Raw genomic sequence first — 24,206 nt, 5'->3', positions numbered from 1 at the left:
TGTCATAACTCTTTTACAGTGTACTTTCATAAAACACACACTTACAGAACTGAAGCAAACTAAAAAGCTAATATTAGCAATGTATTTTAATGTAACGAGTCTCTTCTGATACACTGATATTGCAGTGTAAAATGACTGTTTTCTATGTGAATAAATCTGACCCTGGAGCACTTCATCAGTCATAATCTCACGGGTTTATCTGTGGCAACAGCCAACAACACATTATAAGGGTCAAAATTATCCATTTTTCTTTATGCCAAAAATCATTAGGATATTAAGATCAGGTTCCATAAAGATATTTAGTAAATTTCCCACCGTAAATATATCATAGATGTATTATTAGTAGCATTATGCCTTGCTGAGGACTTCATTTGGACAACTATAAAGGAGATTTAGATTTTTTTTGCACCCTCAGATTCCAGATTTTCAGATACTGTCCTAACAAACCAAACATCAATGGAAAGCTTATATAAAGATTATTATGAATAAATCTCAATTGCAAAAAATTTACCGGTTTTTATTTACCGGTTGCAATTATAATATTAATCGTAATTATTATTATGTATTCCTGTGATGAAAGCTGAATTTATCATCATTACGCCGGCCTTCACTAATCACTCTCATATGAGGATCTGATGATCAACACACATTTATGGTTGTTATTAGTGATGAAAATGGTTTTATTTTTCAGGACTCTTTGATGAATTGAAATATCAAAAGAACAGTATTTATTTTAAATAAAATCTTGTGTCACGTTTGATCAATTTAATGCGTCCTTGCCGAATAAAGTATTGATATTTCACCTCAAAATAAATCAAATCTGTCCCCAAACTTGATGTGCCTCACTGCATTTCTTACTTCATATTTTTGTCTTGTTTCTAGTCTAAATATCAAAAAATTCTTACATTAAAAAACATTTACTAGACCAGTAAAAGTAATTGTCTTGTTTTGGGGAAAAATAACTCAAAATGAAGAGAGTTTCTGCTTAAAATAAGATAAATAATCTGCCAATGGGGTGAGAAAAATAATCTTAATTCAAACAGAAAACAAGATTATTTTTCTCACCCCATTGGCAGATTATTTATCTTATTTTAAGCAAAAACTCTCTTCATTTTGAGTTATTTTTCCCAAAACAAGACAAAAACTTTTGGTTGTCTAGTAAATACTTCTTGTTTTAAGAATTTTTAGCTGTTTGGACGAGAAACAAGACAAAAATACTAAGTAAGAAAAGCATTATTTGCAGTGAGGAGTGTGTGACTGAACAAAGCACGACAGCATGAGGAAGAGCAGGAGTGTGTGAGGAAGAGCAGGAGTGTGTGAGGAAGAGCAGGAGTGTGTGAGGAAGAGCAGGAGTGTGTGAGGAAGAGCAGGAGTGTGTGAGGAAGAGCAGGAGTGTGTGAGGAAGAGCAGGAGTGTGTGAGGAAGAGCAGGAGTGTGTGAGGAAGAGCAGGAGTGTGTGAGGAAGAGCAGGAGTGTGTTAGGAAGAGCAGGAGTGTGTGAGGAAGAGCAGGAGTGTGTGAGGAAGAGCAGGAGTGTGTGAGGAAGAGCAGGAGTGTGTGAGGAAGAGCAGGAGTGTGTGAGGAAGAGCAGGAGTGTGTGAGGAAGAGCAGGAGTGTGTGAGGAAGAGCAGGAGTGTGTGAGGAAGAGCAGGAGTGTGTGAGGAAGAGCAGGAGTGTGTGAGGAAGAGCAGGAGTGTGTTAGGAAGAGCAGGAGTGTGTGAGGAAGAGCAGGAGTGTGTGAGGAAGAGCAGGAGTGTGTGAGGAAGAGCAGGAGAGTGTTAGGAAGAGCAGGAGTGTGTGAGGAAGAGCAGGAGTGTGTGAGGAAGAGCAGGAGTGTGTTAGGAAGAGCAGGAGTGTGTGAGGAAGAGCAGGAGTGTGTGAGGAAGAGCAGGAGTGTGTTAGGAAGAGCAGGAGTGTGTGAGGAAGAGCAGGAGTGTGTTAGGAAGAGCAGGAGTGTGTTAGGAAGAGCAGGAGTGTGTGAGGAAGAGCAGGAGTGTGTGAGGAAGAGCAGGAGTGTGTGAGGAAGAGCAGGAGTGTGTGAGGAAGAGCAGGAGTGTGTGAGGAAGAGCAGGAGTGTGTGAGGAAGAGCAGGAGAGTGTTAGGAAGAGCAGGAGTGTGTGAGGAAGAGCAGGAGTGTGTGAGGAAGAGCAGGAGAGTGTTAGGAAGAGCAGGAGTGTGTGAGGAAGAGCAGGAGTGTGTGAGGAAGAGCAGGAGTGTGTGAGGAAGAGCAGGAGTGTGTGAGGAAGAGCAGGAGAGTGTTAGGAAGAGCAGGAGTGTGTGAGGAAGAGCAGGAGTGTGTGAGGAAGAGCAGGAGAGTGTTAGGAAGAGCAGGAGTGTGTGAGGAAGAGCAGGAGTGTGTGACTGACCATGTCCTCTTGTTGTCGAAGAAGAGCACGAGGAAGAGATGTTCTCGGGCCTCCTGTGTCATCTGCTCCCCCAGCTTCAGCACCTCCACAGGGGGCACAGGGATGGGGACGCCCCGGTGGAACACGCCCTCGCGGGGCATCTTCGGGTCGATGATCTGAGGGAAGAGGAGACAGTGGCTCAGGCTGCGTCACAAACCTGGAGAACGCTGCCTTTGGAGGACACATATAAGGCAGGAAGGCATCAATCCACGTCCGAATCTAATGTTAGCTTCACTTCCTGTCTCCTGAGAGACCTTCATCTGATCGAGTTTTGAAGGCAGCACATGTGTCCTTCGCTGCCGTTGATATCCCACAATCCTGTGCTTTCCATTCAGTGACAGTCGAGCTGGGAAATAAGATGGCGTCCGAAAGTTGCGTCTGCTGGTCAGTTTGTGTGTAAATGCATGTTTCTTACCAATATTTTCCACTTCTGATGTCATTTCTAGCCAGAAATTACTACTGTAGTAATTAAATATGTGTTTAGCTCTCACCAAAGCTCGCTCTATTTTGCTGTCGATCATTAAACTGCTACACTGCCTTAGAAGTCTGTCTGAAATCCTGAAGTCAGTTTCGTGAGGTGCCTCCGTGCACAAAACGCTGCCTTAGAAGTCATTGTCTGATATAAGGCAGCGAGGCAATGAGTCAGCTGTCTAGGTGTTCAGACGCAGCTGCTGTGTGAGGACAGTGGAGGGGAGCCCTCTGCTGGACACACACTGCTACCGCAGCTTCTGCTTCTCTTCAACTATTAAAGGGTTAGTTCAGCCAGAAATGAAATGTCTGTCATTAACTCCTCTCCCTAATGTCGCTCCACACCCGTCAGACCTCCGTTCATCTTCACACACAGTTTAAGATATTTTATATTTAGTCCGAGAGCGTATGCAAGTGTATGCACACTATACTGTCCATGTCCAGAAAGGGAATAAAAACATCATCACAGTAGTCCATATGAGACATCAGTGGGTTAATTAGAGTCTCTTGAAGCATCCAAAATACATTTGGGTCCAAAAATAACAAAAACTACGACTTTATTCAGCATTGGCTTCTCTTCCGGGTTTGTGTTCAATCCTCAAATAAAGATTCAAACGGTTATGAATCAGTGAATCGATCAATGATTCGGATCGCCAATGTCTCGTGATTTCAGCAATTATTATTATTATTAGTAGAGGCGTTTTATTATTACATAATACGTATTATGTACGTATTATGTAGACGTAGACGTAGCTAAATCTACTGTACAACATTAGCCTAATATATTCTATCAATTTCTTCACTTTACACCAAACTTTTATTTTGACGGGTTGCCGTGAAGACCTCTGAGTGTGTGTGTTCATGATATGACCGTTTTCTCAAATAAAACAGTAAATCCTCATGAAGTGATGGTTCATGTGTTCGTGTCCTCATATAGTGACACGGCAGTTGGCCGAGACTATAAAGACAGCGAGCGCGTGTGTGTGCGTGTGCGCATGTGTGTAAGTCCCCGACATCCCTATCCTCAAGTCATCATATGTGTGTATGACATTCTTCTTTCAAGACGAACACAATCAGAGTTATATTAAAAAAGTCCTGGCTAATCCAAGCTTTATAATGGCAGGGATTGTTGCTCTGTTTCTGAAGGTCATAAAAAGGCATCTGTCCGTCATATAACTGCTCCACACGGCTCCGGGGGGTTAATAAAGGCCTTCTGAAGTGAATCGTTGCGTTTGTGTAAGAAAAATATCCATACTTAAAACGTTTAGAATTAAAGTTCCAGCTGATCGCCATCCGTGGAAAAGTGTTGAAAGTGCTTCTCGGAGTTGAAGATGCGTACGAGACGTCTGACGGGCATAACTCGTCACGCAAGCCTTTGAACTGCAGAGGCACTTTCAACACATTTCCCATAAACTGAATACGGAAGGCGATTGGCCGAAACGTTACTTTATAAAGTTTTAAATATAGGGTTTTTTAGGATACCAGTGCCATGTATTTTGAAACATAGATGAACCTATAATACAAACAAACCATCTCTGGTTAACTAGAAGAGCATCATTTCATTCGTTTGTTAAATAAGAGACGCTTTAATATATCGATTAACGCCAATGCAGAGACTTTCTGTTTGTTCCAGTGAAATCACGAAACAAAATGTAGAAAAACTGTCCCTGCTCTTGGTGTGCAAACACTGATGGTATTCAGTTTGGATGAGAAAAAAATACGAGGGCAGATTAGAAACGAGAACTTCTGACAAGCTTACCAAAGCACCATTAGGGAACTAGACCCGTAACAAGCAAAGTGAGCGACTCTATGCCTTTATTCACGTGTAAAATCGCTATAGTGTGTTTAGATGCAAGGATTAAACACTTCTCCATGCCTGGAAATTGCTATTTTAGAATTCCAGGACATTTCCAGGTGTTTCATGGCCGTACAAACCCTGTTCTTTCTGCAAAACGATCTCTTCCTTCTGTCTCTTTGGTTTTGGGATCAAATATAACCCAATAACCGCGAATGTTAATGTGGTGCAGTGTGTGTTAGGTGTGATGCTCACCAGAGCGGGGTATGAGGGGTATCCTCTGCATTTGGCCCACACCAGATCCAGAGCATCCAGAGAGCTGTAGTCATCTGAACTCATCCAGCATCCCGATCGGCCCCTGCTCCGAACCACTGCACACACACACACGCACACGCGCACACGCACACGCACACACACACACACACACACACACACACACACACACACACACACACACGGGTCAGACCATGAACGGCACCTGATCTAAAGTGTGTGTGTGTTTGTGGTGTGTGTGTGTGCTTGTTTTTGTGACATATGAGGACTCAAATGTGTATAATGCCATGGGTATGACACAGGTATTACAGGAGAGGGTGAAATATGAGGACATTACCCATGGCCCCACTTTACAAAAGGCTTATAAATCACACAGGAGGAGTTTTTATGAGAAAGTAAAAATGGAGAATGTTTCCTGTGATGGGTAGGTTTAGGGGCAGTGTGTGTGTGTGTGTGTGTGTGTGTGTGTGTGTGTGTGTGTGTGTGTGTGTGTGTGTGTGTGTGTGTGCGTGTGCGTGTGTGTGTGATGGGTAGGTTTAGGGGCAGTGTCTGTGTGTGTTTGTGTGTTAGAGGTCTTCACCCGGGATCCGACCTTTATTTTAAATGGTCAGCCGGGTCCGGATCGGGTCCCTAATCTATTACTTCGGGTCCCGGGTCTGTTTAACGTTGTAGTCGTAATCGATAGAACTCGGAGAACACCGGGCCGTGATAGTCAGCACGGCTTGTGTGTTTAATATAACTTTCAAATTGCTTAATTAGGATGAGTTAAGCTAAATTAGGATGAGTTAAGCTTAATTAGGATGAGTTAAACTAAAAACAAACACAAACTCTCTCTCTTTCGCTCGCACTCTTCTCAAATAATGTGAATGAACCGTCTTGTTTGAGAGTCAGCCGAAACTTTAAAGTTTTGGCAGTCAGATGCGGCAGATTATGGCAAATAAATAATGCTTACGTCAGCGGCCATGGCTCCGAACGAGCAATCTTTATTAGTTAAAAAGGGCAAACAGTCAAAGTTATTATATGCGGGTTAACTCGAGTTGTAATGCCCTGCTGTAAATCCGTCACCGTGACATAAAGTGGACTTTTACAGCTGAAATGATGAGTGAATCAAGCGAGAATATCAAGGGAATAGCGAGAGGAATATTATAATACATCACAATCAGGCAGAAGGAGGGAGACGACGGCTGTAACGTTAGGTAGGCTGAGACTAAGGTATTTTTCGCAGCTTGTTTATTTGTTAAGAGCAGTTCATAGTGGAATATGCAATAGTCGGGTCTGTGTCTTCCCGCCGGGTTCGGTTCCAGCTATCAAATAATAGACGGGTCCATGTCGGTTCCAGGTGCTATATTTTGGGTATTTCTCGGATCTGCACGGGTCCGGGTCGGTTCTGTGTAGAACATCGCGGGTCTCTTCGAGTACAAATTTTTAACCGGTGAAGACCTCTAGTGTGTGTGTGTGTGTGTGTGTGTGTGTGTGAGATGGGTAGGTTTAGGGGCAGGGCTAGTGTAGGGGGATAGAAAATACCATTTGTACAGTATAAAAACCATTACGCCTATGGAATGTCTCCATATGTCACAAAAACAAATGTGTGTGTGTGTGTGTGTGTGTGTGTGTGTGTGTGTGTGTGTGTGTGTGTGTGTGTGTGTGTGTGTGTGTGTCGAACTCACAGTGAGACACTCCTCGGGATCCTCCCATGGAGTAGGAGTCGTTCTCCGTGCCGGACGTCTCCTCACTGCTGTCTTCTGGGAACGCCGAGCGCGAGAACGAGGCTTTACCACGGCCCTGTTTAGAGGGAGTGGTGCTGCAGGAGAAAAACAACAGAGTTACGCTAGGAGGAGTAAATCAGGAGGATATAATACACACACACACACACGGGCACGCGGCACGCACACATAGGTTTGTTTCACTATATTAGTGAAGATATTACAGGACACTTCCACTGATTTTATATCAGGTTAATGATATTTCCTATCCCCTAACCCAAACCCCTATCTCTAAACCTCCCCATCACACACACACACACACACACACACACACACACACACACACACACACACACACACACACACACACACACACTGCCCCTATCCCTAAACCTACCCATCACACACACACACACACACTGCCCCTATCCCTAAACCTACCCATCACACACACACACACACACACACAGCCCCTATCCCTAAACCTACCCATCCTAGAAACGTGCAGTACAATAGATTTGAATAAACTTGTTTTGGCCGATTTATAAGCCTTTTTAAATAATGAGGACCAGTCCAATGTCCTCACTAGTGAGTTGTTTTCATATTTTACTATATAAGAGGACATTTGTGCCCTCAAGTATTGGCAGACAAGGAAGCGGAAAAACCTAGTGTATACTTTCATTGGTATTTGTCAATCACTGGACCAAAAACTTTGTGCAGGACATTGTCAGGAAGTAAAGCAGCTCATGTTATACACCAATCAGGCATAACATTATGACCACTGACCGGTGAGGTGAATAACACTGATGATCTCTTCATCACGGCTCCTGTTAGTGGGTGGGATATATTAGGCAGCAAGTGAACATTTTGTCCTCAGAGTTGATGTGTGTGAAGCAGGAGAAATGGGCAAGCGTAAGGATTTGAGCGAGTTTGGCCAGATTGTGACCGCTAGACGACTGGGTCAGAGCATCTCCAAAACTGCAGCTCTTGTGGGCTGTTCCCGGTCTGCAGTGGTCAGTATCTATCAAAAGTGCTCCAAGAGGACCAGTGGAGAACCGGCCACAGGGTCATGGGCGGCCAAGGCTCATTGATGCACGTGGGGATCGAAGGCTGGCCCGTGGGGTCTGATCAAACAGACGAGCTACTGGAGCTCAAACTGGGGAACACATGGCCCCAGGATGCACTATGGGAAGAAGGCGAGCCGGCGGAGGCAGTGTGATGCTTTGGCCAATGTTCTGCTGGGAAACCTTGGGTCCTCCATCCATGTGGATGTTACTTTGACACGCTCCACCTACCTAAGCATTGCTGAGACCATGTTCAGCCTTTGATGGAAACGGTATTCTGGTGGCTGTGGCTCTTCCAGCAGGATAATGCTCCTGACACAAAGCACAAATGCTTCAGGAATGGTTTGAGGAGCACAACAACCAGTTTGAGGCGTCGACTCGGCCTCCAGATTCCCCAGATCTCAATCCAATCGAGCATCTGTGGGATGAGCTGAACAAACAAGTCCGATCCATGGAGGCCCCACCTCACAACTTACAGGACTTAAAGGATCTGCTGCTAACATCTTAGTGCCAGATACCACAGCACACTTTCAGGGGTCTAGTGGAGTCCATCAGAGACGGGTCAGCAAAAGGGGGACCAACACAATATTAGGAAGGTCATAATATTATGCCTGATCGGTGTAAATCAAAGTATATTAAGTAAGGATTTTGCTGCAGTTTAAAGTGAAACAGCATTAATAGCTCCTGACTATAAACATAAAACAGGCTGTGTGTTTATGAGCACTGTAAAGCCATGACTGAGTGTGAGTGTGTAGCATTTCTATTCGTGTTAGTCTGTTTATGTGTGTGAGTGTGTGTGTGTGTGTATGCGTGCATGCGTGTATGTGTGTGTACCTGTTTTGTGTATTTGTGTGTGTGCGTCTGTGTGTGTGCGTAGTGTGTGTGAAGTGCGTGTTTGTATGTGTATGAGTGAGTGAGTGTGTGTGAAATGTGTGAATGTGATGCGTGTGTGAGTGAGTGTATGTGTGTCCGTGTGTATATGAGTGTTGCGTATGTCTCTGTGGGTATGCTTATATGCGTGTGTGTGTGCATCTATGTGAGTGCGTGTATGAGTGAGTGTGTGTGTGTGACATAAGTGAGTGTGTGTGAGAGAGTTTGTGCATTTGTGAGTGAGTGTGTGTTTGTGTGAGTGTGAGTGTGTATGTGTCTGAGTGCATGTATGAGTGTGAGTGTGTGTGTGTGAGAGTCTGTGCATTTGTGAGTGAGTGAGTGTGTGTGTGTGATACGTGTGTATGTCTGTGTGAGATGCATATGTGTGTGTGTTTGTGTGAGTGTGTATATGAGTGTTGCGTGTGTCTGCTTGTATGTGTGTATGAGTGTGAGTGTATGTGTGTGTGAGTGAGTGCAAGTATGTAAGTAAGTATGCGTGTGTGTGTGTGTTAGTGAGAGTGTGTGTGTGTGCTAGTGAGAGTGTGTGTGTGTGTGTGTGAGAGTGTGAGTGTGTACCTGTTTAGTGCATGTGTGTGTATGAGAATGTGTGTGCGTGTCGGTGGGTAGCGTGTGAAGTGTGTGTTTGTATGTGTATGAGTGAGTAAGTGAGTGAAATGTGTGAATGTGATGCGTGTGTGAGTGAGTGAGTGTGTGCGTGTGTGTGTGAGAGAGAGTGTGTGTGTGAGTGAGTGTGTGAGTGAGTGTGTGAGTGAGTGAGTGAGTGTGTGAGAAAAAGTGTGTGTGTGTGTGTGTGTGTGTGTGTGTGTGTGTGAGTGAGTGAGTGTGTGTGAGAATGAGTGTGTGAGAAAGTGTGTGAGTGAGTGTGTGAGTGAGTGAGTGAGTGTGTGAGAGAGAGTGTGTGTGTGTGTGAGAGTGAGTGTGTGAGAGTGAGTGTGTGTGAGAATGAGTGTGTGAGAGTGAGTGTGTGAGAGAGTGTGTGAGAGTGAGTGTGAGAGAGTGTGTGAGAGTGAGTGTGTGAGAGTGAGTGTGTGAGAGTGAGTGTGTGAGAGTGAGTGTGTGAGAGTGAGTGTGTGAGAGTGAGTGTGTGTGAGAGAGTGTGTGAGAGAGAGTGTGTGTGAGAGAGTGTGTGTGAGAGAGTGTGTGAGAGAGAGTGTGTGAGAGTGTGTGTGAGAGAGAGTGTGTGAGAGAGTGAGTGTGAGAGAGTGTGTGTGAGAGTGTGTGAGAGAGAGTGTGTGTGAGAGAGAGTGTGTGAGAGTGTGTGTGAGAGAGAGTGTGTGAGAGAGAGTGTGTGAGAGAGAGTGTGTGAGAGAGTGTGTGAGAGAGAGTGTGTGAGAGAGTGAGTGTGTGAGAGTGTCTGTGTGTGAGAGTGTGTATGCGAGTTTGTGAGAGTGAGTGTGTAAGAGTGAGTGTGTGAGAGTGAGTGTGTGAGAGTGAGTGTGTGTGTGTGTACCTGGTCCTGTCGGACGCGGCGCTGCTGCTGCTGGTGCTGGTGGACTCAGAGTCGGAGCTGGAGCGGGGCAGACTGCGCTCGTTCCTGTACACCAGAAAACTCTCCGTCTTCGGCTGACCACTTCCTCCGAAACCATTACTGTGAAGATCTGAGCGGAGCACAGAAGGACACACACACTCCGTTACACTGACGTATTACTTCAGCTCGTTCACACAGCGACGGACCGCAAGCTTCTGAGGAATGTGATATATATACAGGATATATCGCTTAATTAGAGCTGCTGTATGAATGCGGATAAAGAACATACAGCAGCTGTATAATTCATTATTAGTTTATTAAAGGGTTACTTCAGGGATTTAGCTTTAAGCTTTGCATTTAAACTGGGTCATTAATGTAGTAGAAATGTGAAATTATTTTTGAATTTGGTGTTTTCTAGACTGAGAAAAGACAGAAAATTTATTTTTGTCTCATGGGGATGAAAGACTACAATTCCCAGAATGCTTCGCTGCCCTGTGAGGCCATTCCCAAAGCCACCGCTACTGGATCACTTCCCCACCGCGTTGATCTTCATAAAATCAGTTCAGTCAGAGAACAGACACTATTAAAAACTGAAGGTGTGTGTTCAATATAATGTGTGTGAGCTGAGTGCTGTGACTGCATAAATCTCTGGTCTCGGGGATATGAGGGGAGGAAGCATGATCATTTGAATATACTCCAGGGTTTCTACTGATACAAAGCCATATGCTAATCGCTGAAGTAACCCTTTAATCAAAGTTAGTAGTTTGTTATGTGGGGATATTGAGAATTATGTGAGGTTTTATTTGATTTGAGTAAAGTGTTTCTGGTGACTGTTTTCTGATCTTGGAGAGTCGTCCGGTGGCGGGGACTTCCCAGCATTCAAGCCTATTGACAGAGCACATCTGACTCACAGAAGAGTGGGAGTTTCCTCAGAGTCAGTGTGTGAATATGAGCAGCGCTGACACAACCGCAGGACTCAGTGAAGAACGGCAGAAGTCTCTCAGAATCAACACAAATGATCAGTGTCACTAAACAGAGCTCCATCCGCTGATAGTAGATTAAACGGCAGAAGTCTCTCAAGCCCCGTCCACACGGAGACGCGTTTAGCTGGATATATTTTTTACCGTATCAGCGTTTCGTCCACACGGATCCGCCGTTTGTGAAGCATGAATCTGATATTTTCTGACACCGGGTCCCAGAGTGGATAAATCTGAAAACGACAATCTTGCGTTTTCATGTGTACAGCGTACGGATGGCGAAAACAAAACATTTTCTTGACTGATCACCGAGCCTCATTAGCCGCTTGAAACCGGTTAACCGGTTAGTTAAAAATATGCTGCGCTATTTGAAATAACAGCCGCAAGCTGCGCCTGCAATCTCGCAACTCTGTCGCATCTCTCTATGATCTCTCTGCCGCTCTGCCTCCCGCTCTCACACACACACTTCCACTCACGTCACTTTTTTATAATCCTCTACAGCGCGAAACACGAGTCCCGCAAACGCGCCGCCGAGGAGCTTGCTTGTAATCGGAGGACAAATGGCTCCTTAGGGTGCGTTCACACTTGTCATGTTTGGTTGGATTAAAACGAACCCTGGTGCGGTTGCTCGGTTAGTGCGGTTCATTTGAACATATGTGAACGCTGCCATCTGAACCCAGGAGCGCACCAAACAAGCGGACCGAGAGCGCTAAAAAGAGGAGTCTCGGTCCGCTTCTAAACGAACTCTGGTGCAGTTCGACTGATATATGAACGCAACACGGACCAAAGACATGTAAACGGACCAAAAACAGGACGTGATGTCACAAGATGCGACGCGTAGTCAGTTGATTTGACGTCGCTGAAAGATCGATCAGTGTATCTAAAATGAGTAACTTTAACGTTAGAGGGCAAACGTGGAGCAACGAGGAAGAGCCTCATCAATATTTGGTCCGACATGTTTCGAAAACGCTAGAAAAAAAACACACAAAAAGCAAACCTGGTTCTTCTCATCAGAGGACCTGTGCTGCCCATCAGTCGGTACAGACGACAGAACGGCCGTCTCTTTTCTGCACAACGGAGGAAATCCTGGAGCTGTTCTGAATGTTTTGAACATTTTATGAGCTCTTCATGAGTTCTCAGCTGGTAAAAATAATGCCATATGTACACGCATAAAATGATGGCGTTTAATCAGCACACAGCGTTGTTCTGAATGTTCGGTAAGCAGCTCCTACGTCATATAAGCCGACCAATCAGGTTGTGAGTGTCTCCCTGTGCCTTTGGTTCGGTAACTTTAGACTTTTAAGACTAGCCCTTAAAGCTCCACTGTGTGATATTTTCCCCCATCTAGCGGTGTAAAGGTTTATGACCATCCAGTGAATATTAGTTTCTGTTCCTCTCAATTCTGATTTCGTTTTAACTCCTACGGTGGCCAATTTAGTCCAAGATAAACATGGCTTCCAATTCGACCTCGTCAATGAGTGCCATCGAGTGTTAAACGTAGAGGCGAAGCTTGAATTTACGGGTATGTCCCTCTTTGGCTACTGTACTTTCAAGGTGGATGGGCGGCGACCGGCATTCGAACCCCTCACCCGTATGTGTTTACAATGGCATATTATAAACTTACCAGAATACTTTATTACTTGAAAGAAGTAAATATACATTAATGAGCACATATATTTGAAAGAACTGAGTGTTTTTAGCTAAGAATAAACTAAAAAAGTTACACAGTGTAGCTTTAACTATCCAATTAAATTTTATTTTCATTTGTTTGGGGGGAAAAATTGTGTTTGTGTACTATGCTTTTTTAACTGAGACTTCTTAATTATATTCTGTTATGTAAATAAAAAAATATTTTTAAAAAAATTGGCCATTTTTGAGACAATGCTGCATTGCTTTTGAACCCGGCAGCACAGTAACAAAAGAAATCCCGTTACAGAGAAGTTATTGATCGCATTTTAAGCAGTAAGTTTTACATCCAATCGCATTAATGATGGTAAATCAGAAAATGCACCGGCAGTTTAGTGAATCCCGAGTCCTCTAAGTCTGAGACCGAGACCTTCAAAAAATTATCTTAAAGGGATAGTTGACCCAAAAATGAGCCTGTGATGTTTATCTGCTGACCCCCGGCCGTCTGAGATGTAGGTGTGTTTGTTTCTTCAGGAGAACACAAATGAAGATTTTTAACTCAGCCGTTGCTCGTATAATGCATGTCAATGGGGTGTATATCTATGAGAGTAAAAAACACAAAGACATACGAATCCATATTAAACCCTGTGGCTCGTGGAGAAACACTGATGTCAGGAAACGATCGCTTTCTGCCAGAAACACAACAGTATGTTTGTTATTTTTTACCTCATATCAGACGAATCTCATCTAGTATTCCCAACGCCATTACTTCTGCAGAATGAGGTCAAAAACTCGACGCGATCATAGATATATTTACATAGATGCCTCATTAGTACCTGCGCGGATCAGTTGAATGTTTTGAAAAGACACAGAATGACTCTAATTGAATATGGACATAGTTATCCACTTTTTGTGATTGCTGTGTATGAAATGTTTAGTAGAGCATGGTTTGGTTGACTAGGCATCATTAGAATTATTTGTAAGGTGACTCTACGTTTCATGTGAGAACCTGCCGTATTTTACCGCACTATAAGGCGCACCGGATTATAAGGCGCACCGTCAATGAATGGCCCATTTTAGAGCTGTTTTCATATATAGGGTGCACCGGATTATAAGGCGCATAGAATAGAAGATCCTGCAGTCAAATGTTTGACTGGGTTTGCGTTATGCATCCACTAGATGGAGCTGTGCTAAAGGGAATGTCAACAAAACAGTCAGATAAAGTCAAACTTTATCAAGCGTTCTGACAACTTCATTCACTCCCATGGTAACTTTGTTCAAACGTTGATGTGCATATTAACAACATCTCCCAGCCTTCTCACTCTTCTCCCAAACGTGGAGGCGAACTTTTCCCTAATTTGGTAAACACGTAGTAAAAGAAACAGTCTGATACCACTAAATCAAACGTTGAACATTGTTCAGTTACTGACTACGGTAGCCGTAATGCTGCAAGCGGTGCAGCTTTGTAGTTTACCAGTCGTGCTGAAACACATTATTAGGGGTGACCCCGAAAAGTCGAAGATTCGATGCATCGATATGCGGAGACGGATTCGACCACCGATCTCACGGTCGAATCTTCGCGGGTGTTATGAAACGAGGATCATACCATTTTGGCAATATGGGGGTGCTCAATATTTTAAAGACGTGGCAGAGCGCTGAGCTTCGCGTCCGGTGTGCGGCCCTTTTAAGGCATTCGGCGCCTGCCCGCGGCGACTCAGGAAGTTGTTTAAAAAATCCTGCCGCGCGCCACAGAGCGCCATTTCAAGGTTTTATATTACATTTATATTATATTTCCCTCAAATCATCAATATACTGATTTCACCCTGTGTGCCACAAGATACACCCATCATGCAGCTCTTCTGTCAGAAGTCGATTCGAAATTGAGCTTGTGTGTATATAATGGATATATAAATCGGCTCAAGAACGTGCAGTAAACACACTCAAAGTGTTCTTTTCCTCTCTAGGCAGGTATTTTTTTAGGTTTATGTATCAAAATGTTCTTTAATATATTTGTGTGATGTTCTGTATTTTGATCGCGGCTTTAACATGAGAAAACGGTTTACGAATGTTTATCCACCACATTACCTTTTATTTAAACCTAAATAAGAAAGCCATTGTCAGTTCGTCTGTCATTGGCAAGCAGGTTTGGTCCTTAATTAAAAGTTGTTGCTGTGTGCAGTGTGTAAAGGAGAATAAAACTAGTTTTACTCTTTTGCTGATTAGTGTGGTGCCCCTCCCAACCCACACACACACACACACGCGCACACACACACGCACGCACACACGCACGCACACACGCACGCACGCACACATGCACGCACGCACGCACACACGCACGCACACACGCACACACGCACGCACGCACACACGCACGCACACACGCACACACGCACGCACACACGCACGCACACACGCACGCACACACGCACACACGCACGCACACACGCACGCACACACGCACGCACACACGCACGCACACACGCGGTTCGACTATCAGTCGACCATAGAGAGATTCGACAATTCTGATTCGAATGTCTAAATCCTTAGTTGTGGACAGCCCTACATTTTATCATTATTAAATTGTTTTTTCATACTGAAACATTTTGCCTTGATCCATATATAAGGCGCTCCGGATTATAAGGCACGCTGTCGTTTTTTGAGAAAATGAAAGGCTTTTAAGTGCGCCTTAGTGCGGAAAATACGGTAATCATCAACCATGTCAGCTTCTGTAGACTGTGCATTTATGAAGGTAAACTGATGCCTTAAAGCAGCCTTTCTCAAAGTGGGTGCCGCGGCACACTGGGGTGCCTCCTGACTGTGTCAGGGGTGCCGCCAAAAAAAATACATAGGCTAAAAAAAAAAAAAACCTGAAATTTCATATATAAATTATATTTGAATTTACATAAATACATACTTCTTTTTAACCCTTTCGCACGTACGATCACACATTCACGCATGTGATTAGAACGGTCAGTGCATCACGTTCATTCAAATGTGCTTTCGCGTTGGCTTGCACTGAGCCAGAGACAGGCGCGCTCAGAGCTGTCATATATCACAACTTTTCAGTGTTTTCAGCCACATAATGTTTATTTTAGGTTTCATACATATACATACTAAACAATACATTTAGAGTTTGTAAAATACACAATGATGAACAATGAAGAGGCAATAATAATCCTTTCCATTATAATTAGTTTTATTCATATCAGATACACATTGTGTAAGTAACTTTAAAGTTTACTCTATTCTTCTCGCAGTTCACCTGCCACTTACTTTTATGATTTTTGGAGAAGTGGATGAATTCACGTCTTGTAAATCCAACAGATCCGATTTTCTGAACTGCGCCTTCGGTGGCGATGGCGGTGCCCATCGTGCATACAGATCAACTAACGCGGTCGTTATAAAGGTGTTTAAACGATTAAACACTTCCACTTGTATATATTTGACAATCGGAATATCAGATAATTCAGGCCATATCTAACAAATTTGTGAATATTTTGAATAAAAAAGGAAAAATGACCTAAAAGCAGATCATCATTCATTCAGCTCTGTTGTTGCTGCGGTGTGTCACATGACAAGCAATGACGCGTCACCATTGAAACCATAAAGTGACACATTAATAACGGTCGCTTTGAAAAACTCATGTTGGGGGGTCAGCCAGAATGTTTTATTTTTGTTATGTCTGCCCCTTTTTATTTTATTTTAACTGCATCCTGCACTTCAGTTTAGTTCTCCTGATCAGGATTTGTTGTTGGGTTCTTGTATTGTGCGGTTCACCTCTTACGGTTTTATGGCATTTGTGTCTCTGATTAATTATTTTGTGAATTACTTTGCAAACCTAATTACTTAGGTGCTATAAAGTTGTTATTATTATTGTTATTTACAGTTCGTATTATGCTCGGTTCATTACTGTCCTGTCTAAATAAACAGGACATTTGCATTTAAATTTGGGTTATGCAGTGTTTTTAAATTATATTTTAAACTGGGGGTGCCTTGAAATTTTATGAACTTTTGAAAGGTGCCCTGACTGAAAAAAGTTTGAGAAAGGCTGCCTTAAAGAATCGCATGCGCAGCGTAAGATTTGTGAAAGTGTACATAAGATTGCAAGCGTAAATTAAATTTGCATGCAAAAGGAAGGTTTGTAAAGGTGTAAATCGTCTTTCAAGTGTAAGAAAAAAATATTTGCAGCATTTTACTGTTATTTATGTGCAATTCATGAATTGTGAAACTGCAGCTTCATATTAACGCAAAATAAATATGATCTGTATTCTTCTGACTTCCATTTTTCTGCGCTTACCCTTTTGACACGTTTCTTTCGCCCAAACACGACCAAAAGCATTGCACGCCTGTGAACATCGATTTGCAAGCGATAAATATTGTAATATAATGAACGCTATAAATATTTTTTTCTTACACTTGAAAGGCAATTTACACCTTTACAAACCTTCTCTTGTGCATGCAAATTTTATTTACGCTAGTAACCGTATGTACACTTTCACAATTCTTCCCCTGCGCTTGCGATTCTTTAAGGCATCAATTTACCTTCGTATGCATGAAGGCTAGAGGCGCAGACGTACCCAGGATGAGGTGCTCGTGTTCGCTGTCGGACTCGGAGCTGGAGCTGGACTGAGGGCTGTGGGTTCTCTTGCGGGACGGGGTGAGCGAGGGCAGCTGCGGTGGGCCGATGGCGCTGGAGCTCAGCACACCCGGCCCGTGCAGAGACTCGCGGTTCTTCGGCGGTCGACCGGGCCGCTTCGGGGGTCCGGCGGCTTTAGGGTTCTTCTTGGAGAAGAGGACTGAGGTGCGGCGGCCGACCTCAGGGGCCAGCGCTGAAGACGACGTGCTCAGATCTACGGAGACAAAGAGAAGACGGGTTATTTAATCTTTGGAGGGTGAAATGTTCTGTGTGGGGCAGTCACCAGGGGTGTGAAATACCGTCTTATATTCGGGTATATACCTTAATAAAAACAGCAACATGATTCATACATTTTACACTGCAAAACATTTTTGATCATTATCAAAGCAGGAATTGTTTCTAGTGGGTAGTAACTTGACAAAATTCATTCCAAAGCCATGGAGCATCATAAGAAAAAAGATTTGCCATTACATTTACATGTCTTAAGCGCAAAACAACACTACTTTTTAAAACTCTAATCTAAAAATCCACTACATTGCGAATGACAATACAATTAGCGGGTTTTCCTCAGCGGGAATTGATATAAAAATACATTATGTTGAGGACCACTATTACACGTTATACTCAAAAACATTAGCATTTAAATTACATGATAAAATATTAAATTCTTTGTAAATATTAATGTTCTCACCAGTGAGTGGTATTGTAATTATATCAAAGTAAATTATATTGCGTAACAATTAGAGCAGTCGATTACTGTCGAATCACTCACGATTATTTTAGTTATCGAGTAATTTGTTAATTATTTGGACGATTAATCCGTTTTTATTTTATTTTATAAAAATAGACTCAAGCAAACATTAGCCTTTAAAATGACTTAAAAGCTTTCAAAAACAGCCAATCAGAAGAGCGTGTGGGCGGAGTCTCTCTGCAGGCGCACTGCACTCGCAACCAAATCAATCCAAAATCACAGCCAATCAGAAGAGAGTGTGGGTGGGGTCTCTCTGCAGGCGCACTGCACTCGCAACCAAATCAATCCAAAATCACAGCCAATCAGAAGAGCGTGTGGGCGGAGTCTCTCTGCAGGCGCACTGCACTCGCAACCAAATCAATCCAAAATCACAGCCAATCAGAAGTGTGTGTGGGCGGGGTCTCTCTGCAGGCGCACCGCACTCGCAACCAAATCAATCCAAAATCACAGCCAATCAGAAGTGTGTGTGGGCGGGGTCTCTTTGCAGGCGCACTGCACTCGCAGCCAAATCAATCCAAAATCACAGCCAATCAGAAGAGCGCGTGGGCGGAGTCTCTCTGCAGGCGCACTGCACTCGCAGCCAAATCAATCAAACACCACAGCCAATCAGAAGAGCGTGGGCGGAGTCTCTCTAACGGCGCACTGCACTCGCAGCCAAATCAATCCAAAATCACAGCCAATCAGAAGAGCGTGTGGGCGGAGTCTCTCTGCAGGCGCACTGCACTCGCAGCCAAATCAATCAAACACCACAGCCAATCAGAAGAGCGTGTGGGCGGGGTCTCTCTGCAGGCGCACTGCACTCGCAACCAAATCAATCGAAAATCACAGCCAATCAGAAGAGCGTGTGGGCGGGGTCTCTCTGCAGGCGCACTGCACTCGCAGCCAAATCAATCAAACACCACAGCCAATCAGAAGAGCGTGTGGGCGGGGTCTCTCTAAAGGCGCACCGGACTCGCAACCAAATCAATCCAAAATCACAGCCAATCAGAAGTGTGTGTGGGCGGGGTCTCTCTGCAGGCGCACTGCACTCGCAACCAAATCAATCCAAAATCACAGCCAACCAGAAGAGCGTGTGGGCGGAGTCTCAGCAATTTTTTATCTATCAAATTCATAAATAGTACAAATACACACTGAATGACTGAAATATTTGTAACAGAGTACATTTGTTCAGTTTTGTTCCACTTTCAGAAAGGCTATAATTGATATTCAAGTATTGCAGTACCTGAAATTTTCATCGTCATACTTGTGTATGTTGTTGTTCCTGCCGTGACGTCGCAAAAACGGTTTCTAAAATACAATCTCCTCTTACCATGTTTTGTTAGGCCAGGGTGTGAGTGTTATCTGAGGTGTTTCCTGACCTTTCCCGCTGATTAGATAATAGCATAAATGAGAAATGGAACACGTGTTGCTAATAATCCTTTAGGTGAGTGTATAGCGATTTGGCACCAGAGATTGATGGAGCAGAGAATAGGTTCAGCACACAGTAAAATGGCATGACAATTTTTTTATTTTATTTGGTGTTTATTGCGTTTTGAAAAAGAGCTCTTCAAGTGTTATCTGGGGTGTTTCCTGACCTTTCCCGCTGATCTCGTGGCTGCTGCTCTCTCCTTCATCATGACGGGCTCCTCCCGATGAGTGATGTGTGAGGACCGATCCGCGCTCCAGAGCCAGAGCCGACTCCAGGCTGCCCAGGCCACAGATGGCCTCGCGCTGGTGAGCCATCTTACGCTTCAGCACCGTCATCTCTTTCTTCAGCGCTTTGGCTCGCCGCGACTGACCGATGCTGTGCTTCCCTGACATGACCTCTTCATATCGGGCCTGCAGGATCTGCAGCTGCTCCTCAGGAGGCAAACGCCGACGACCGTCCAGAAGGAAATCTGGCAGCGAGAGAGAACAGGACATTCACACTGCAAAAAATGCATTTCTTACTTAGTATTTTTGTCTTGTTTCTAGTCAAAATATCTAACGATTCTTACATTAAGAAACATTTACTAGACAAGTAAAAGTAATTGTCTTGTTTTGGGAAAAATAACTCAAAATGAAGAGAGTTTTTGCTTAAAATAAGTAGGGATGGCCCGATACCGATACTGGCATCGGGTATCGGGTCGATACCATCCTCATATACTCGTACTCGTACTCATAAAAATGAGCCGATACCACGCACCGATACCACGTGCGTTTTGTGAATCGAAACTGTCCGCCGCGAGCCGCCGTTTTGTCTAGGTGAACGCCATCTGAACGTAAAATGTCGGCGGTTTGGGCCCATTTCAAGATAAGGGATGATGACAGCAGCAAGGCAGACTGTAAGTTATGTTCAGCTAAGGTGTCGAGAGGAGGAAAAGAAAGTACATCGTTTAACACCAGCAATCTAATTAAACACCTGAAGACGCATCATAGTGCTGAATACACACAGTTTAGTCAAGCTAAACAAGCAACTCAGCAGCCAACATTAACACAGGTTTTACAGAAGCGCGAGAAGATGTCCAGAGATAATCCACGGGCACTAAAAATAACAGAGGGAATTGCATACTTTATTGCACTTGATGACCAGCCATTGTCGGCTGTTGAAAATATAGGATTTCGACATCTTCTTGGCATACTGGAGCCGCGATACGAAATTCCGAGCCGCCATCACATTACCACCGCTATGCTACCGAAAGTGTTTAATGACGTGAAAAAGCACGTCAGTGGCCTGTTGCGTGACGTTTCGACCGTCAGTTTTACAACAGATATTTGGTCAAGCAGTGTCTGCCCAATGTCTCTGCTCAGTTTAACTGTACAGTGGATTGATGACAACTTTACTCTTCGCCAAGCCACCTTACAAGCAAAGCCGTTTCGGGGTTCGCACACCAGCAAAGCCATAGCAGACGCGTTCGATGGGATGCTTCAGACCTGGTGCATTCCGAAAACCTCTGTCCACGTTGTGCTACGAGACAACGCTAAAAATATGATTAAGGGCATGAATGATGCTGGACTCCCCAGCCTACCTTGTGCCGCTCACACTCTCCAGCTGGTGGTCCACGAAGGACTTTTATCACAGAGAAGTGTTGCTGATGCATTGGCTATCGGACGCAAAATCGTTGGCCATTTTAAACATTCACCTCTAGCCTACTCCTGCCTCGAAGACATTCAGTTAGAGATCGGTCAGCCTGCAAAACGACTACAGCAGGACGTACAGACCCGCTGGAACAGTACATTTTACATGATCCAGTCCCTGATTGAGCAGAAACGGGCACTAGGAGTTTTTGTGTCCGAACATGAACTCCCTGATAATCTCACGGCTCACCAATGGGCACTGCTGGAGAAGGTTGTAACTGTTCTGGGTCCGTTTGAGGAGTTAACGCGAAAAGTTAGCTCTTCTGAAGCTATGGCAGCAGATGTGATTCCTGCTGTCACTGTATTGCAGCGATTTCTGTCTAGAGAGACCGACGATGACCATGGCATCAAAACTATGAAAGGGACTTTAGCTGCAGCTGTCAGGAGGCGATTTTCTGATGTGGAAGAACAACCCCTCTACAGCATCGCTACTCTACTCGACCCCAGGTAGGTGTTGTGTGTGTGTGTGTGTGTGTGTGTGTGTGTGTGTGTGTGTGTGTGTCTGTCTGTCTGTCTGTGTGCGTGTGGGTCTGTATCTATGTGTGTGTGTCTGTCTGTGTGCGTGTGGGTCTGTATCTGTGTGCGTGTGTGTCTGTATCTGTCTGTGTGTGTGTGTGTGTGTGTGTGTGTCTGTCTGTGAGCGTGTGTCTGTGTGTATCTGTGTCTGTGAGCGTGTGTCTGTGTGTATCTGTGTCTGTGTGCGTGTGTGTGCTAGATAGCGAGTTAAGTTGCCAATGTCTTGCTGAAAAGTACATTTTAGGATTTAATTTTCATTAATAAATTATTTGATTAGGCTATATTATAATAATAAATTACCTATTGTCAGATGCCTCATTTTTTTCTCCCTCTGTTATAGGTACAAACATCTTTTTTTCTCTAACACCAGCACTGCTGCAAATGCCAAGGAGATGCTGATGCGTGAGCTGTTGAGGTCGTCTAGAGAAGAGGAGAATCATGACCTGCACGAGCCTCCTGCCAGAAAACCACGCAGGGACCAGGCAAGCAGCCTGGACAGTATATATGATGAAATAGCAGATGAGCAAGCACCAGTCTCTCTAAACAGAGCTCAAGCAGGTTCTACTGCACAATTAGAGACATACCTAGGGGAGACCACAATTTCTCGAGAAGACAAACCACTACAATACTGGGCAGTTAACAAAGTCCGGTTCCCTACTCTGGCCAAAATGGCATCCAGATACCTCTCAGCACCATGCAGTAGTGTTGACAGTGAAAGGCTGTTCAGCTCAGTGTCACATATTGTGAATGAAGACAAAAACAGAATCACAGCTGATCATGCAGAGATGATTTTGTTCATCAAAAAGAACCTGCCTTTCATTCTCCCAAAAAGTACCTAAGCTAGTTCAGATCACATTGCTGACTGAAATGTTTGTTTAATTGAAACAAGGGAGCTGTCACTGTGCCACATAGTTTAATTGTTGTTCAATTGAAATATGCAGTAGTTTAATTGTGAATACACAACAGTTACATTGAAATTGAGTTAAATTGAAAGCTGAAGACGCTGTCAAACATTTCATTGATATATTGTTGAGTTGACATTGTTGACTGTACAATATGTTTTTATTTATATTTTGTCAGTTGTGAAGACAGTGCCAGTATTGAGGCTTTTTGTTTACACAGAAATATATATAATTTATTTTTTATTTGAAATTGCTTACATTTATTATTTTACTTATTATTTATTTTAGACTTGTTTAAACAAGCAGAGAAAATAAAAACAGTCTTCCAACCTGTGTTCTAAAATAGACTTCTGTCTTCTTTTCTGGTAGCCTGTAATTACTTTCGTGGTAGAAATATCGGTATCGGTACTCGGTATCGGCAAGTACACAAATGTAAATACTCGTACTCGTATTGGTTTGGGAAAAAATGGTATCGGGCCATCCCTAAAAATAAGATAAATAATCTGCCAATGGGGTGAGAAAAATAACTTGTTTTCTGTTTGAATTAAGATTATTTTGCTTATTTTAAGAGAAAACTCTCTTCATTTTGAGTTATTTTTCCCAAAACAAGACAATAACTTTTGCTTGTCTAGTAAATACTTCTTGTATTAAGAATTTTTAGATGTTTGGACTAAAAAACGACAAAAATACTAAGTAAGAAAAGCATTTTTTTTGCAGTGCACTTTACACAGGGCTTGACAAGTGAATGTTTTGAAGGGGCAAGTGATACAAATGTATTGTAAGGGGCGATTGATAGTTGATAATAATGAACTGACGTTTGTTGTTGACGCTCGTGCAGCCTCTCGAGGAGAAATCACAACACGAGCGCCGCTTACACTGAGAAACTGCGGTAAACATTCACACGTTTTTATATTTACAACATGATACAGTTTAACAACATCACATGACCAAGTGTGTGTTTTCCTAAATAACATCATGACTGGAAATTACACAGATTTCATATGACAGCTCCATACACAATTAAGTCCCTTACATTTTAGTTGCAATATTGACTGTTTTTGTTCTATTTCAGCAGCGAAAATAGTTCCAAACAGGGATGTCAGAAGTACCGGTACTTCAGTGCCAAATCGGTACTGAAATTATAAAAATGTGACGATACCAGCATTTCTGTACCGATAGTACAGACTTCCGTGGTACCCGCAGCTGAATTCAGTCACTTTCGTGTTTATCTAAGCGCAGGGCTCCAGACTGTAGCCGAATATATACTAGTGTCTGTGAATATTAAACTGCAAAATAACATTGAAATATTACTCCTGCTGAGTCCTGCATGTTCTGCGTCTCTGTCAATGAAGTTGGGCGCAGATGCGTGGGCAGGTGTGTTCGCACGGACACACACGGACGCGTACACACACGCACACACACATGCACGGACGCGCGCACACACACACGCAGACGCGGACACGCGCACCCACGCACGCTCGCTGTCTTTGTAGTCTCTGCCGTGTCACTATATGAGGACCTGAACGCATGAACCATCACTTCATGAGAATTTACTGTTTTATTTGAGAAAACGGTCATATCATGAACACACACACTCAGAGGTCTTCACGGCAACCCGTCAAAATAAAATAAAAAG

At 43.6% G+C, this 24,206-nt stretch overlaps 2 protein-coding genes across 2 annotated transcripts in view; one reads left to right on the top strand and one right to left on the bottom strand.

Annotated features, from left to right (window-relative positions):
- The window catches only part of brpf1 (bromodomain and PHD finger containing, 1), a 74,897-nt gene that overhangs the window by 11,010 nt on the left and 39,681 nt on the right, over positions 1-24,206 (bottom strand). Inside the window, exons 10-15 of the mRNA XM_067412925.1 lie at positions 19,631-19,933; positions 17,247-17,519; positions 10,049-10,196; positions 6,608-6,741; positions 4,923-5,038; positions 2,366-2,520 (exon numbers count right to left, since the gene is read on the bottom strand). Of these exons, the coding sequence (XP_067269026.1) occupies positions 2,366-2,520; positions 4,923-5,038; positions 6,608-6,741; positions 10,049-10,196; positions 17,247-17,519; positions 19,631-19,933 (1,129 nt within the window). The remainder of the gene's footprint in view (positions 1-2,365; positions 2,521-4,922; positions 5,039-6,607; positions 6,742-10,048; positions 10,197-17,246; positions 17,520-19,630; positions 19,934-24,206) is intronic.
- LOC137038398 (sushi domain-containing protein 3) overlaps positions 19,957-24,206 on the top strand; it is a 152,493-nt gene continuing 148,243 nt past the window's right edge. Inside the window, exons 1-2 of the mRNA XM_067412926.1 lie at positions 19,957-21,599; positions 22,009-22,140. Coding sequence (XP_067269027.1) covers positions 20,302-21,599; positions 22,009-22,140 — 1,430 coding nt within the window. The 5' untranslated portion in view covers positions 19,957-20,301. The remainder of the gene's footprint in view (positions 21,600-22,008; positions 22,141-24,206) is intronic.

Source organism: Pseudorasbora parva, chromosome 13, assembly GCF_024679245.1.
Source record: "Pseudorasbora parva isolate DD20220531a chromosome 13, ASM2467924v1, whole genome shotgun sequence".
Lineage (NCBI taxonomy): Eukaryota > Metazoa > Chordata > Actinopteri > Cypriniformes > Gobionidae > Pseudorasbora > Pseudorasbora parva.
The sequence above is the reverse complement of the archived record's forward strand: the minus strand, read 5'-3'. Positions and strand labels throughout refer to the sequence as shown.